Source organism: Terrapene carolina, unplaced genomic scaffold (genome assembly GCF_002925995.2).
Source record: "Terrapene carolina triunguis isolate 2854851 unplaced genomic scaffold, T_m_triunguis-2.0 Scaffold238, whole genome shotgun sequence".
Taxonomy (NCBI): Eukaryota; Metazoa; Chordata; order Testudines; family Emydidae; genus Terrapene; species Terrapene triunguis.
In genome coordinates, this window is record NW_020664589.1 from 10,620,063 (window position 1) to 10,635,721 (window position 15,659).

Sequence of the window (15,659 nt, forward strand, 5' to 3'; positions counted from 1 at the left end):
TTTATTAGCAGAGACTGACGGCTGCACGGATCAGAGCCGTTAGAGATGGAAAAGCCCTGTTAGTTTACCCAATCTCTCTTCCTTCTTCTGACCAAGGCAGGGTACGAAACAAAGAGCCCAGATGGGAACTGAACGCACAGCCTCCAGCCTCAGACCCTGATCGCTTTCCCCTGGGCCTGGCCAGAGCTCTTTCAGCTGTATGCCATCTGTCATGGCCAGAAAGAGAATCCAGTAAATAAGCAGAACATCTGAACATTCAACCCAATTTTCCTGCTGTTAAATTATCCTCATGCCCTTGAAATGTCAGCAGAGTAAAATCAACCCTGGACTGGCGCTTTAATTGGAATTGAGCCTGGACTGCACTATTCAAAGCTGGGGTTTGGACCCCAAACTTGGTGGTGGGGGGGGTTAAATATTTTATTTAGAACATTCTCCCCCACCAGAAAGATGATTATTTATATTACAGTAGTGCCTAGAGTTCCCACATGAGATTGGGTCCCTCTGGGCAGAGTACAAAGACCTTGTAAGCTGGTGGGGCAGCCCAGCAATGAACAAGACATTCTGATTAAAACACCAATCAGCAGGACAAAGGGATACAACTAAGTGAGCTCTTGCGTCATGCTTTTTGCTCCTGCTTGCAATGGGTTGTTTTCGTCTGACACAGGAAAAGCTCAGGACAGAATCGTTCTATTTGTAATTAGAGAGACAGACTGTCTCTCGAATATCTTGGGACCAACGTGGCTACAACTATATTTGTAATTAGCATATACCCAGCTTATCCATTAGAGGTTGGGTTTAGAAGTGATCTCATGTTAGACTCCTGTGAATAACGTAGCTGAAGTCGACGTACTTAGATCGACTTACCGTGGTGTCTTCACCGTGGTGAGTCGACTGCTGCTGCTCCCCCGTCAACTATGTCTGCGCCTCTCGCGGTGGTGGAGTACAGGAGTCGACGGGAGAGCGCTCGGGGTTCAATTTATCGCGTCTAGACTAGACGCGATAAATCAATCCCTGCTGGATTGATCGCTGCCCGCCGATCCCACGGGTAGTGAAGACATACCCTTAGACATAATACAACTAACGGCAGTGGCGCTCAATCTTTCCAGACTACTGTACCCCCTTCCAGGAGTCTGATTTGTCTTGCGTACCCCCAAGTTTCACCTCACTTAAAATCTATTTGCTTACAAAATCAAATATAAAAATACAAAAATGTCACAGCATGTTATTACCGACAAATTGCTGACTTTCTCCTTTTTACCATAGAATTATAAAATAAACCAATTGGAACATAAATATTGTACTTACATTGCCGTGTATAGTATAGGGAGCAGTATAAACTAGTCATTGTCTGGATGACATTTTAGTTTGTACGGACTTCGCTAGCGCTTTTTATGTCACCTGTTGTAAAACTAGGCAAAGATCTAGATGAGCTGATGTACCCACCTGGAAGACCTCTACGTACCCCCAGGGATATGCATACCCCTGGCTGAGAGCCACTGACCTAGGGCATATTACAACAGCTTATTTGAACATCAAATTCAAAGCAGATCTAGGAGCCAGTCGTTAAAAGACCTGTGTCTAATGGTGCCTCGACTACGTTGTTCGCTCACCATTGTTACCAGCAAGGAAGCCGCAGTAAGGGGAGCAATAGAGCAGGGGTTCTCAACCTTTTTCTTTCTGAGGCCACCCCAACATGCTATAAAACCTCCATGGCCCACCTGTGCCATAACAACTGGGGCCCCCACAAAGCTACGTTGCTCAGGCTTCAGCTCCAGGTGGCGGGGTTCTGGGCCCCGGGCTTCAGCCCCATGCGGTGGGGCTTCGGCTCTCTGCCCTGGGCCCCAGCGAGTCTAACACTGGCCCTGCTTGGCGGACCCCCTGAAACCTGCTCGTGGCCCCCAGGCCCCTGGTTGAGAACCGTTGCAATAGTGGGTATTCTAGACAGGATCTAAGCCAGTCCGGTTCCCACATTCCACACACAGATTATGTTCTTGTAACGAGAGCTGGAAATGCACTGCAGATGGAGAAATGAAATATTTTCTGAGAACCAGCTGGAGTTTTCTCGGTCACGTAACACCTTGTGGCTAATGCACAAATGAACCAGTCAATCATGTTGCAAAATTGCAGCTCACGATGAACAAGGTGCACGAAGCTGGAAACACACGGCAATTTTATCGCCGCCAGAACTTGGCATCGAGACTGCACGTGACTCCTGCCTCTTTGTCCCTGTGCATTGTGCCAGCCTGATTTTAAGCGGTTTAGGAAGGTGCTACTGTATGGGTGCATCTCTCAATTACAGGCAGCTTCACAGTCTCCTGTCAACCAAAGAGCATAGGAATGGGAGTCAGGAGACTTGGGTTCTGCAGTCCAGGCCTTGGGCAAGTCACAGCCCTACTCTGTGCCTCAGTTTCCCCATCTCTAAAATGGGGATCATGATAGCCACCATTATATTGTGCTTTAAGATCTCTGGCTAAGAGCTATAGTGCAGCAGGAGCGATCATTGAGATAGGCTCAGTACGGAACTCCGGCTCTCTCGTTTGGGGGAAGCCTGCAATGCAGTGATGTTGCAAAGATTTCCAGGGCCTCGTACTACTGAGCTGTTCAGAGGCAATAACGGTTCTGCTTGCACTTATGGTCGGCCTGTGCTGCTCGCATATGTACACTGTGCATTAGAGACTTGCCTGCCAAGACTTTCAGAGGAGAGGGGAGGCGGCTGCATGCTGGGCTCTGACTGGCTCAGAGAGGCAGTGGAGGGCGGGTCGGAGGCATAGCAAAGGAGGCAGGGATATGCTTAGTCAGCAGCTGTGGTGGTGCTGGTGCAGCCGGGCTGGCTGCTGTGACAACTTTGCTGCAGACTCTGTCTCCGCATGGAACCCGGTGTCTGTTGATCACAGGCTGATTAAAGGGACAGCAGAGACATAACCGGCTGCATCTGTTTGCTTATTATAAGAGGCGGCATTTCCAGCAGCTAGGGCTCCTTTTAGCTGGGTTCATAAATCAGAAGTGTCAGCGGTTCCCATTTCAAGGAAGGAGCTTCCAGCATGTGCCTACTTATACCCAGGTGGTGTCCCACCAAGGTTTATTGTTATTTGCCTCTGCACTGATCAAGGTGTGCGTAAAGCTATTATTTCTCCCCTTGGCTTCATGCTCCTCCGATAGGCCTGAAACACCCAGCGAGTCAGATTTCTGCCCCTTCTCCCCATTCAAATCGCAATCTGAAACTCGCTTTCCTGAGAAGCCCAGGGATGCTGACCCGTGGCACTAAAACCACGGCCAGCCAGCCCCTTACGTTTATCCCCCTGCCCATGCTCTCAAACAGAGCCATTCCAGTCTGCCTCTGCACAGCACTCGCATCTCAGAGTGCTGAAGGATTCTCTCTCTTTCTTCGCTGCCACTGAGCAGCCACCGTGGGGCGCAAGGGGATTGGTGCCAGCAGAACAAGAATCCCATTGTGGGAAAGGCTGGGTGGAGAGGTAGGTTGTGCATTGACCCGTGTCTGCAGTGAGCTTAGTAACAATTCTTACTCCTCCTGGCAACAAGTTCCATGGCTGGGTCTGGTGCCGGTGAAGAATTCCACTAGTAGGTTTGAGGATCTGGCAAGGACCCAGCGTTCTCAGGAGTGAGCCATAGGAATAGCTTCTGCTTGTCAAGCGATGGGGCAGGCGCTGATTCTCCGCCTCTCCCAGGGCATTGCGTGTCTGGCCTTGGTCGTCCATATGCAGCAGGGGTAGGCAACCTATGGCATGGGTGCCGAAGGCGGCACGCGAGCTGATTTTCAGTGGCACTCACACTGCCCGGGTCCTGGCCACCGGTCCGGGGGGCTCTGCATTTTAATTTAAATTTTAAATGAAGCTGCTTAAACATTTTAAAAACCTTATTTACTTTACATACAACAATAGTTTAGTTATATATTATAGACTCATAGAAAGAGACTTTCTAAAAACGTTAAAATGTATTACTGGCACGTGAAACCTTAAATCAGAGTGAATAAATGAAGACTCGGCACCCCACTTCTGAAAGGTTGCCAACCCCGATCTACAACATTGGCGTTGTTGGGAGTCTAGATTCAGCTCAGGGTTATGGCAGACTCTGATGGCAGAATGAAAGGGTCAAGACCCCATGTGATAGAAACTCTGCGGGAAGGTTCACAGATGTCCAGTACTGCCCATGAAAAAGGGTGACAATGGCTGGGGAGGTGGTGTGGCTAGGGCTGCTGGAACGATCCCCATAGGAGTCACATTTAAAGCAACCTCGACCGCTATTGAGAAGCAACTTTCTGAATCAGCTCCGAAACTTTGCTGAGAAAGAAAGCGAAATGTCACCAACGTACATTCTGCTGCCACTAGCAAGTTCTCCCAGCTAATGTGGGAGGATAGTTAAAGGCTATTGCTGAAGAGTCAAAGAGAATAGGGGAAAGCAGCAGGGATACTATGGTACAGATCCATTTAATAAATATTTTATTATTAATTCAATTATATGACATTTCATAGTGAAATTTTGGGTCCCCCTTCTCTGGGGAAATAGGCCCATCCTGTAGAAAAACCTCTGGCATAGCTTTTACGCAGCTTTATGATTTTTACACCGATAGAGAATGCTGTTGGATTCAGTATATGACTTTCCATAGTAACTGAAGATCATGCAGAATTGGGACTTATCTCACAGAAACCTGTATCTTAGCTCTGTGCATAAAAGCCCATCGAGGCAAAAAAATGCAGTGATCTTGGCCTAATCGACCGACTGCTTAGCAAAGTCTCAACGTTGCAAAAATTCTAAGTCATCGTACTATCAATGTGCCAGTATTTTTAATTTGCCCAGAAAATGGAAACAGTTTGGGCAAGAAGAAAAAGCTGCACTGTACAAAGCATAGCAGGCTTTAAAAAGAAAAAGGATTGGTTGTTTCACTGGAAAACATGAGCATTCAACCTGAAATAGTAAGGATAAAAAAAAAAAAAAGGTTTGGGAAGGGCTATGAACTCTCATGTTCTGGGTATAAGCAGCCAACCTCAAATTAGTAGGTCAGGAATAAACTTTTCTCTGGGCAGATTATCTCATAGCTGCCTGGAGCAGGGTACTTGCATCTTCTGCAGCAGCTGGTGCTGGCCACTGTTGGAGAAAGGAAACTGGGCTACATGGGCCAGAGGTCAGATCCAGTCTGGCAATACTTATCTTCCCAAAGCAAACGTTTTGAAACAAGAAGTCCAACATGAAACCAACCCTCTTATGCAGAAAAGAATGTAGGTTTATTTGCAGTAAAAACCATGGTTTGGGGGGGGGAAATCTATCAGTAAAATTACACGTTGTTTTTGTTGTGGGATTTACTTTGATGTACTGTAACTGAAAAAGATCTGGAAAACCTCATGCAAGAAGGGTTTCTAAGTCGCAGCTAAAGCTTCTATTCCAGCATAACAAGCTACTCCAAATGATTTCCAAATTCCGAGCTAGAAACTATTCCATAAACAAACTTTTTATCTGACATTCCCTCCACCCGCCCCCTCTATCTCAATTAGTGCAGTGCAAAGGAAAAAAAAAATCAAGGAGTTTACATATTATTTTCCAACATATCCCGTTACAATTTTGAATGTTTTGCGATGAACTAAAATATATATACAATTTTCTCGCCATCATAAAAAACATTTCCCCTTCTTATTCACAGATATATAGCGTGGCAATTGGCTGAATAATTAATTACAAACAAGAAGAATCTTTTGTAACAAGTTTCTTACAACAGTAAACACGAGAGAGAGAGAGAGATTTTCTGAGGAATGATTCATTTTTGCTGAGAGTGAGGAGGGGGAGCCATTCCCCGGTTACGGGCAGAGACTGTACAGTATCTATTACATGGTTTGGTAACAGGCAAAGATAACTATACATGCTACATGAGAGAACGAATAAGGCTCCAGTGATATGGGGTGCATGCTTTTTTATAGGGGTTCACTGTCCACAGACCCGCACAACATAACAAGGTTTTTTTAACAGAAATTTTAAACAGATTCAGCTAAGGCTTAAGAAATGTCTGAGGCATAAATGAACCATCTTTCCATATGAGGAGAGATTAATAAGATTGGGACTTTTCAGCTTGGAGAAGAGATGACTAAGGGGGGGTATGATAGAGGTCTATAAAATCATGGCTGGTGTGAAGAAAGTAAATAAGGGAGTGTTATTTACTCCTTCTCATAACACAAGAACTAGGGGTCACCAAACAAAATTAATAGGCAGCAGGTTTAAAACAAATAAAGGGAAGTATTTTTTCTCACAACGCAGAGTCAAACTGTGGAACTCTTTGCCAGGGGATGTTGTGAAGGCCAAGACTATAACAGGGTTCAAGAAAGAACTAGATAAGTTCATGGAGGATCGGTCCATCAATGGATACTAGCCAGGATGGGCAGGGATGGTGTCCCTAGCCTCTATTTACCAAAAGCTGGGAATGGGTGAGAGGGGATGGATCACTTGATGATTCCCTTTGGGGCACCTGGCACTGGCCACTGTCAGAAGACAGGATAGTGGGCAAGATGGACCTTTGGTCTGACCCAGTATGGCCATTCTTACGTTCTTATCTTGAATTTTCTTCTCTTTATCCATTTTTTGTTGGGTCTTCTGGACCCAAATTCTGCCCTCGGATGCTACCGAAGGTTGAATCAGGTCCTTTGGTCTACGTTTTCAAAAGTGACTAGTGATTTTTGGGTGCCTAACTTGCGACATCTTAAAGACTTTTTTTTCCCCACAGAGAGCAGATACTCCGCAGTTTGGGAAATCAGGCCCCTTGAAGTCATCTCAAGATGGGCAACCAAAATCACCAGTGAGCCTTGAGAAGCTTGGCCTGTAGGCTGGGATTCTCAAAGGAGCTTAATGGATGTGGGTGTCCAACTCCCAATTCCCTTTCAGTGGGAGCTAGGCCTGCAACTCCCCATATGGTTTGTGTACATGGGGACATTCAGCAAAATTAATCTGAATTAACTAAGGGTGTGAATTCACATTGGATTAGTTAAACTGCATTAAGCCCGGTGTGGACAATCATTTAGAATTAAAGTGTCCTTAGCTGAATTCAAACTTAATTTCCAAAGTGAAGTAAACTGATCTGAATTAAGGCCACTTTACTTCTGAATAAGAGCATCCACAAAAGGATTTAATGCAGTTTATCTAATCCACTTTAAAAATTAATTCAGATTAATTTTCCTGAGTGTCCCCAAGTACACAAACCCTCAGCCTCCTTTTAGCTTCCTTCTCCAAAGCTCGGCCTCATTTCCTTTCAATACTGGCAGGCTGAGATGACAAAAATCAAATGGTACAGAGGTCGTGGACAATCAAGAAGACTGAACTGAAATAGGTTAGCACCGGACAATAGCCTTTAACAAAACCACAAGACATCTGACTGCTCTGTTCTTTCCAGCACTCTGGAAGGAAACCAACCAATCTGCATTAGGCGAGGTATTTCTAGTAGGGATAAGGAGGTGCTGCTTCCGTTATACAAGGCACTGGTGAGACCTCATTTGGAGTACTGTGTGCAGTTCTGGTCTCCCATGTTTAAAAAGGATGAACTCAAACTGGAACGGGTACAGAGAAGGGCCACTAGGATGATCCGAGGAATGGAAAACCTGTCGTATGAAAGGAGACTCGAGGAGCTCGGTTTGTTTACCCTAACCAAAAGGAGGCTGAGGGGGGATATGATTGCTCTCTTTAAATATATCAGAGGGATAAATACCAGGGAGGGAGAGGAATTATTTCAGCTCAGTACTAATGTGGACACGAGAACAAATGGATATAAACTGGCCGTCGGGAAGTTTAGGCTTGAAATTAGATGACGGTTTCTAACCGTCAGAGGGGTGAAGTTCTGGAACAGCCTTCCAAGGGAAACAGTGGGGGCGAAAGACCTCTCTGGCTTTAAGATTAAGCTTGATAAGTTTATGGAGGGGATGGTTTGATGGGATAACGTGATTTTAGTCAATAGGTCAATAACGTGCCATCGCAGGTAATTAGTATCAATGGTCAATGCGGGTCTGGCTGGAGAATCTTGCCCACATGCTCGGGGTTCTGCTGATCGCCATATTTGGGGTCGGGAAGGAATTTTCCTCCAGGGTAGATTGGCAGAGGCCCTGGAGATTTTTCGCCTTCCTCCGCAGCATGGGGCAGGGGTCGCTTGCTGGAGGATTCTCTGTGACTTGAAGTCTTTAAATCATGATTTGGGGACTTCAACAGCTGAGTCAAGGGAGAGAATCATTCCAGGAGTGGGTGGGTCAGCTTTTGTGGCCTGCATCATGCGGGAGGTCAGACTAGATGATCATAATGGTCCCTTCTGACCTTAAAGTCTATGAGTCTATGAGAGCAAAATGGGTAAGAGGAACCGCCCCTGGGCTGTGTGCAAATTGCAATCCCCACCTGACCACAGGCATGTTTAGACACTGGCATTTGAGCAGCAGGCACCCAGTTTAATCAGTCATCGCTTAATATGTGCACAGTTAAACTAAAATATTTTCTAATCAATATAGCGCAACATGAATGTTTCACTGGCGGCTTTGGCACGAGGAAGAATGAGCAACCAGGCGGCTCAGACTGATCGAGACAGAACACAGGAAAACATAAAACCCCAACACCAACGTCAAAACAAGCAGTAAAATTATTCAGCTTATGCCTGGTCACTAAACAGCAATTTACCTTCAGAGGTCATTTGTTTTCCTTTTCACTCAGTGCACAGAATTCTCCTTTGGGCTTTAGTATCCCAGTCTGGCAGCAACAATCCTGCTATTGTTCCAGAGATTATACCTGGAGCATTTGCAGAATGGCTAGATATCGTTTCTTTTATTCGTCCATCGGAAGAGGTATGGCTGCAGTTCTCCTCTAAAGGCGAGCAGCCTTGATCACTTCCGTTGGTGTCCATTATGCCAGTACAAATCTAGAGTTCCTCTGGATTTACATCAGTGCAAATGAGAGCAGAATCTGGCCCAAAGCCCAGTAGCAAAGTCTCAAAGCTGTCGGGCTGCTGAAAAACGTGAGATGGGAGCAACGACCCAAAAGGGCACTGTCTACACTAGAAACTTAAGTTGACATATCTTAGGTCGACGTACAACTGCAGTGGTTCATGTCCACACTACTCTTCTTCTGTCGGTGGCGTGTGTCCTCACCAGGAGCACTTCCACCGACTTAAGAGGAGCAGTGGTGGGGTGAGTGGGGGGGCTGAAAGCCCGGGATCTCGGCTCCACACTGGGAGCCGTGAATTTGACAAGAATGACAGCTAACAGCCAATGTAAGTAACGCAGCGTCACCCCAAGTACACCGACATAAGCCCTCTGCCTCTCTGATGGAGGTGGAGTTATGATGTTAGAATAGCAGGGCACTTACATCGGCGGGAGCAAGGCTGTAGTGTGTGGACGTAAGCTGCCTTAGGTCGACCTAACTCTGTAGCGCAGACCAAGCCTCATTTAAAGCAACAGGAGGAGAATTTCTTGGCCTTGAAAGTGGGGGAAGGGGGAGTTGTTCCTTGTCGGGGATGCATCATGTTTGTTTTAAATAGTGCACTTTGAAAGGAAATGCTACCCTGGTGAGCAAAGGGCAGCACCTGGCAGAGGTCACTTGAAATTGATTCCACTGGACAATTCTGCCTATCCCGTAAAATGGACACAATTTGGAAAACAAAAGACCCAGGAGTACGTTATTCAGAGCAGTGCAATGATGAAAAAGACACAGTGGGAGGGCAACACAGAATTCTTCCTTATTGGCTCCAGAGGGGGCGGGGGGGGGGGGAGGGGGAGAGAACAGGTGGGAAGACTTGGGGCGTAACCTCATGGTGCTGGTGGATGGGGCAAAGAGACTCTTTTACAACATATTTTTGGATAATGAGGGATTCAGCCTGCGGTCCTTACTCAGGTGAGTAAGCCCCATTGGAGGTCGATGAGGCAGATGTGTATAATGGCTACAGGAACAGGCCATTAGTCTGGCAGGGGCTTCTGCACTCTTGTTAAGCACAGGACAGGTGCGCTGTGAATGGTGCACACGCTGGAGCAGACGATGCACATCTAGAGCTATTACCGTATGCGCCACCCAGCACATCAATGGCTTCCAAACACTCTTCCCAGGGAGGGCACATTCTGCAGCCCCCGAACACCGCCAGACATCCTGATACAGGTGGGACCATCCCGGCAAAGGGCTGTCCCTTCTGCCCTGGGTGAATCTAGTGGGACCAAAGTTAGTCCAAGAGAACGGACCCACGTTGCAAAACTGGAACTCTCTCATGATGTCTGGGTGTGGCTGTATCCAGAGTTTGACTTCACACCCATCTCTCTCTCTCTCTTTCAAAAACTCATTCCTAGTTTACAATGGGTATCTTACAGAGCTCATGGAGAGAGGCCTCCTCACCATGCCTCTGCTCTGCTCCCCAAATCACCTCAGGAGGGCAGCAGAGTTGGGCTCTGCCGTCGATCACGCCGACTTGACAAGAAAAATAATTATCCAGAGGGGTCCATTCAAGCAGCAGGGGGAGAGAGCAGGGTGGGGTGAGGTCGCCTCTTCTGTTACTGTGGGGCTGGCTTGCTCCTTCTCAGTAGAAATCTGAAACGCTCCCTCCACCTTCAGTCAGAGTGAGACATTGGCCCCAGCCTCCCATGAGCCCCAGGGTGGCTTTTGAAACACCCTCCGTGAAATGGGTTTGGGTGAAGTGTCTGAGCAGAGCTGTGCTGAGTTGTCCTGCTCAGGCAAGGCTGTTGAGCATGATCTTCCCAGGACCCTCCTGCTGCTGTTACAGACAAGTATTACCTTATAGACACTCTCTCTTACACACAAGTAACACAACCCAGGACTGAGAGCCAGTGGCACCCCCTGACGCGCGCACACACTTTACAGAGGATTGATTGTAAAACAATTCACAATAGACTTGTTGTTAATACTGGAGGATTTCTGATTGTGTTTCACTCAGAGCCCTGGGCGTTGGGACCACTGTGCACACTCTGCGGTGGCTTTTACTGGGCGCTCGGTGATGCCTGCCAGAGATCCGGTCCTCGTTACACTCCCTCCTCCTCCACGTAGGTCGAAGGAAACCAACCAATCTGCAGCAGAAAAGGAAAGATGAGCAGGACCCCTTGGGCATGGAGATGCAAAGAGACCCACCCAAACTGAGCAGAGAGACCTTTTCCTCGTAGAACGAGCTCCATCATCCCACCATTTATGTTGCCCCAGAAGTCTGGTCCTGTATCCATAGAGCGGACACATATACAATATCTTGCTCCCAGCTATGGGGGACTGAGACTCTAGTCTGGGTGGAAGAGCACTTGGTTCTCCAGCATGGTCCAATAATGAGAACATGGGACAGAGTCAGACTAGGTTCTAGTCCTGACAATGCTACTGATTCTGTCTGCACGACCTGGGACAAGTCATTTATCCACTGTGCCTCAGTCTTCCCCATTACTAACAAAGGAATAACAAACCTCCCCCACAGAGGGCTGCTCTGTGGATTAACTCAATAGTGTCTACAAAGTCTGATGGGAGGCACCGTAGAAAGACACTGCCTTATTGTGATCAGCATCATTAGACTGTGGAGTAGTCTCCCTGAGGCACCATCGCTTGTAGCCAGTACAATTGCTAATGTCTATGATTCTGAGCCATGGACTTTCAGAGCCATTCCTGTGTCCGTTCCCAGCATAAAGCCATAAGGTGGATCAGATCCAGATGCCGGCTGTGCCTGTGAGACTGGCCCTGGTGCCGTTCCCGGTCTCTGTGCTGCTCTACATTTAAAGGTCACTGCCAGCTGCTGTGCTTTTGAACGGAATAATTTTACAGCATTGGCCAAGGACTACCTCCAGCAGGAGGAGGAATGGGATCCTAGTACATTGCATGGTAAAGGGAAGCAAGCCAGAGAAGTCCATTGCTTTCCCAGGCAGGAATCCAACTGCAGAGCTGCAACCCTGGTTTCTTGAAGTCTTTTCCATGTGTCCAACCTTTAGCTGGTGCACACAATTCTCTCTTACTAAAGGCATGTAGAGTACATATCCTAGCACAGGTATAAATAGCGGAGTAGACGGTGAGGCCAGACACGCCAGAACCTTAGGGTACATACCCTACCCAGCTCTCTACATGCCCAAGCCACGCCTCCCATGGTCTACACTGCTGTTTTTACAAGGGTGCTGTCCCACTCCCTCCCCAAGGCCGGAGCCTTTCCTCACCACTTGGAAAGGCTCCAGCAGTGGGGAAAGGCTCTGGCAGGGGTAGGCAGCGGGGAAAGGCAGTGATCCAGCAGCTCCAGCAGTGATGACTCCCCCCGGCCAGAGCCTTTTGCTGTCACACGTAGCTACACACCGCAGTGTGGACGCAGCCTGCTTTTCACGGCAGCACGTACCTGTACATACAAGACATGCTGCCGACAGCGCAGACAAGGCCTAAGTTGAAACTAGGGTTCACCATAAGGCAGTGTGGTCTGGAGGAACAAGCACAAAATTGGGAGTCGGGAAGTCCTGGGTTCTAATCTCACTGCTGTCACCTATTCATTTCAACACCTTTGTCAAGTCACTTTCCCTGTCTCGGTTTTCCCCATCTGTAAAATGGGGCTAATTCTTACTCTTCCACCTCCTGCGGATTAATTGGTAGAGCTGGCTGAAAAACAGGGAAAAGGCAATGCTTCCTTCTCCCTTTTCTTTTTTTTAAATAAAATTAGATTGAAATTTGGAAAATTCTGACCCGCTCTCTTAGCGAGTCCACATCTGAACACACCTACTGTTCTAAAAAGGCAAAGTGGTGTTATTTAAATATAAAAGAACCCTCATCTCTCCATCACTTACTCTTCCATTTGTTTCTCCCTTCCACCATCCCTGGTCCCCGCCTATCCTGCTGTAGATTTTCACCACGTCGCCCTCTCGCAAAGAGAGCTCTCGCATGTCCCGTGCGGCGAAGTTGTAGCGTGCCACCGCCGTCCCTATGGCCGGAGGCGTGACCACTGCGGGTGGACAAGGAAAGGGAATTAGAGGCCTGCGTTGTCGTGTGAGATCATCTGAATCCTGGGAAAAGCTAGACTGTGTTCAACCTGGGTTTTTACCAGAGTCCCCATTTCCATTGCAAGTTCAGGGCAGAAAACAGCTCTGTGGACTAAGACAGTCAATTAGATATTGAGGTGGCTCTATTTTAATCCTTCAGTCATGTGTGAATTGGAATCGCATGGTTATATCAGATTTCCAAGGCTGGGTTTTCCATTATCAACATCTCCTTGGTCTCATAATGGGTCTCAATCAGTTGCATCATCCCTCTAGTCACTGGATATAAAACTTTGAAGGACACCCAGGAAAGGGACTGTCGTGTGTGTGTGTGTGTGTCTCTCTCTCTCTCTCATTGTTGGGTGTTGCTACAGGTGATTGGGTCAAGGGGTATCTCTATGGGAAGTGGGATAAAAGCAAAGGTTTTATAAAAATAAAGGGAACAAGAAAAATCTATTCCAAAGTTATCTCCATCACTTCCAGTTGTTCCTTTACTGCTCTGACACCTAATGGGCCACCTCATCGAAGGGAGATTCCACAAAGCAATTTATATTTAAACTACCTCTTTATTAGCTGTTGGGATTAGCCACAATGGCAGATTCTCTCAATGGCACGGAGATAAGGAACCTGTAAATTGCAATACAAGGACTGACCACCTAGGGTGGTGTCCTCTCTGACAGTGGCCATTGGCCAAAATAGGTGCTTTGGTGAAAAGGCCCCTAATTGGGGACACAGTTTTTCAACAATATCCTAGCAATGGGGAATTTCTTACTGATCCTAGCTCGTAATCAGTTTGTAGACCTCACACTTCCGAGCACAACGTCAGCAGAACTGCAGATGCTATTCTTATTAACAGACATCTCTAATCCTTTTTTAGAAACTGTACTAATGTATTTAGTTCAGAAGGACCAGACACTGGTCATCAGTTTACAGCATGCAAGTGGCATTCCATTATTAAATATCTTCCCCGGGATTAGGAATTGAACAGAACCAGACTGTAGCAAATGGTGCAGATCTCAGTTGCTTCAGGCCAGGGAAGAAGGGGGTTATCGCCTTTAGCACAGAGGTTGCAAAGGCGATATGGGAAATGTACCACCTGCATTCTCTGCAATATTGTCGTGCAGGTTATACAGGCAGAGGGAGTCAGGGGGTTTAAATGATGGGAAGGGACATGGTTATAGCAGTAATTATGCTCTCAGCGTCACAGGCAAACAAGGGGGTAAAAAGGTTTTTTTTTTAAGTTTACAAAAATTTTTTTTTTTTTTTTACTGCTGTTCGTTTCTATGAAACTGTCCTTTAGTCTTAAGGACTTGTCAGTTACAAAACTGTTTACAATTTTAAATGTTTTGCAAACCGAGGTTGAACTGGGTTTGGAGGAGGAAGCTTTGCCCAGGTTTTCAGCACTCAGGACGTAAGGAGATGCGGATGGCAACAGACAATTAACACACAGAAAATACATGTCCTGCAGGGCTCAGATGGCCTAGTAAGGGTGCCAGGCTGGAGAACACAGTGTGAACGATGAAAGCTTTGAACTCTTTCACCAGAAGCGTGCTCAGAGCTGATTTTTTGTCTCAATCTCATTCACTTGCAGGATTCAGATTTCACAGAAAAGCTCTGAGGGGAAGGAATCCGTCTTTTAAAAGTATGTAACCAAGCATGGCAGGAATAAGACGTGATTTTCACTGTCCAAGCTGCTGAAAATGCTAAAAGTTAAAAGGCATAAACAGCGAGAAGCGATTGGATTCTAAACACCTTTTCATTTCGGATCATTTAAGGTGTTGCTGGTACCACAGGAGAAGGAGGATGCTTGTCTGATGCACGTTGGAGTTGAATATTGCTCCAACATTTTATAGGGGATTCCATCACCTTTTGAAATCGTGGGCTCCTCCCAGCTGCCCTAATTATGACGCTACTGAGCACACTCAGACATCAGAGCTCAAAAACTACTGGAAATGAACGTTCTATTATTGTAGCAAGGAGAAAACAGTCTTTAAAATGGTGTGATGCCAATGTTCCGATCTACAAGAGACACAGGAAAAACGGGTCAAGCTTGAAGTATATCGTGAGATCCCAATCCACTAGATTTAGATTTCTTTTTTCTCCCCCCACCCCTTTTCTCCATATTTAATTCACTGTGTTTTCTTATTTGGTTTCTTGCATTTTTCTGGTGACCAGATTCTGCCCCCAGCTGACACCCTCAAGGAGGGGCAACACCTTAGCTGAACTTTTTATATAGCTGGGGAGGGATGGCAGGGGATAGGTGGAGGGTCTCACTGCGGATGGCTTTCAAGCTGATACCGTTTGTGTCCTGTCAGAAAGCAGGCAGAGGCCTGCTGCCCTAGGGATGGCCAGTAGATGGCGCTTTCTTCTCAAGAACAGAAGGAGTTATATACCTGACCAGAAAGGAGTGGAGGAATTCTGAGAAGAAAAGTTGAGGCCCTGAGGACTGAGAAAAGAAAAGTTGTAGGAAGCGCAGGAAGCTGCAAAGAGGTTAGAAACAGAGGCAGAAGAACAAGAATTAAAAAGGAAAATTAAAAATCCACAGTGCAGTAGAAGCTTGCAAAAAAGAAAAACACTAAGCATGCAGCAATTCTTCTTCGGGAGCCTCAGCTGTGGCTCTGGGAGGACTTAGGGTACATCGGCACAGTCAAAATACAATGGGCCAGATTCTCCTCCTGCTGCTTACACTGGTGTAAATCAGGAGTGAGTCCA

At 46.8% G+C, this 15,659-nt stretch overlaps 1 protein-coding gene across 1 annotated transcript in view; it reads right to left on the reverse strand.

Moving 5' to 3' along the window:
* Window positions 1-10,273: 10,273 nt before the first annotated feature.
* VAV2 (vav guanine nucleotide exchange factor 2) overlaps window positions 10,274-15,659 on the reverse strand; it is a 305,827-nt gene continuing 300,441 nt past the window's right edge. The window contains exons 26-27 of the mRNA XM_026657295.2: window positions 12,759-12,913; window positions 10,274-11,033 (exon numbers count right to left, since the gene is read on the reverse strand). Of these exons, the coding sequence (XP_026513080.1) occupies window positions 10,989-11,033; window positions 12,759-12,913 (200 nt within the window). The 3' untranslated portion in view covers window positions 10,274-10,988. The remainder of the gene's footprint in view (window positions 11,034-12,758; window positions 12,914-15,659) is intronic.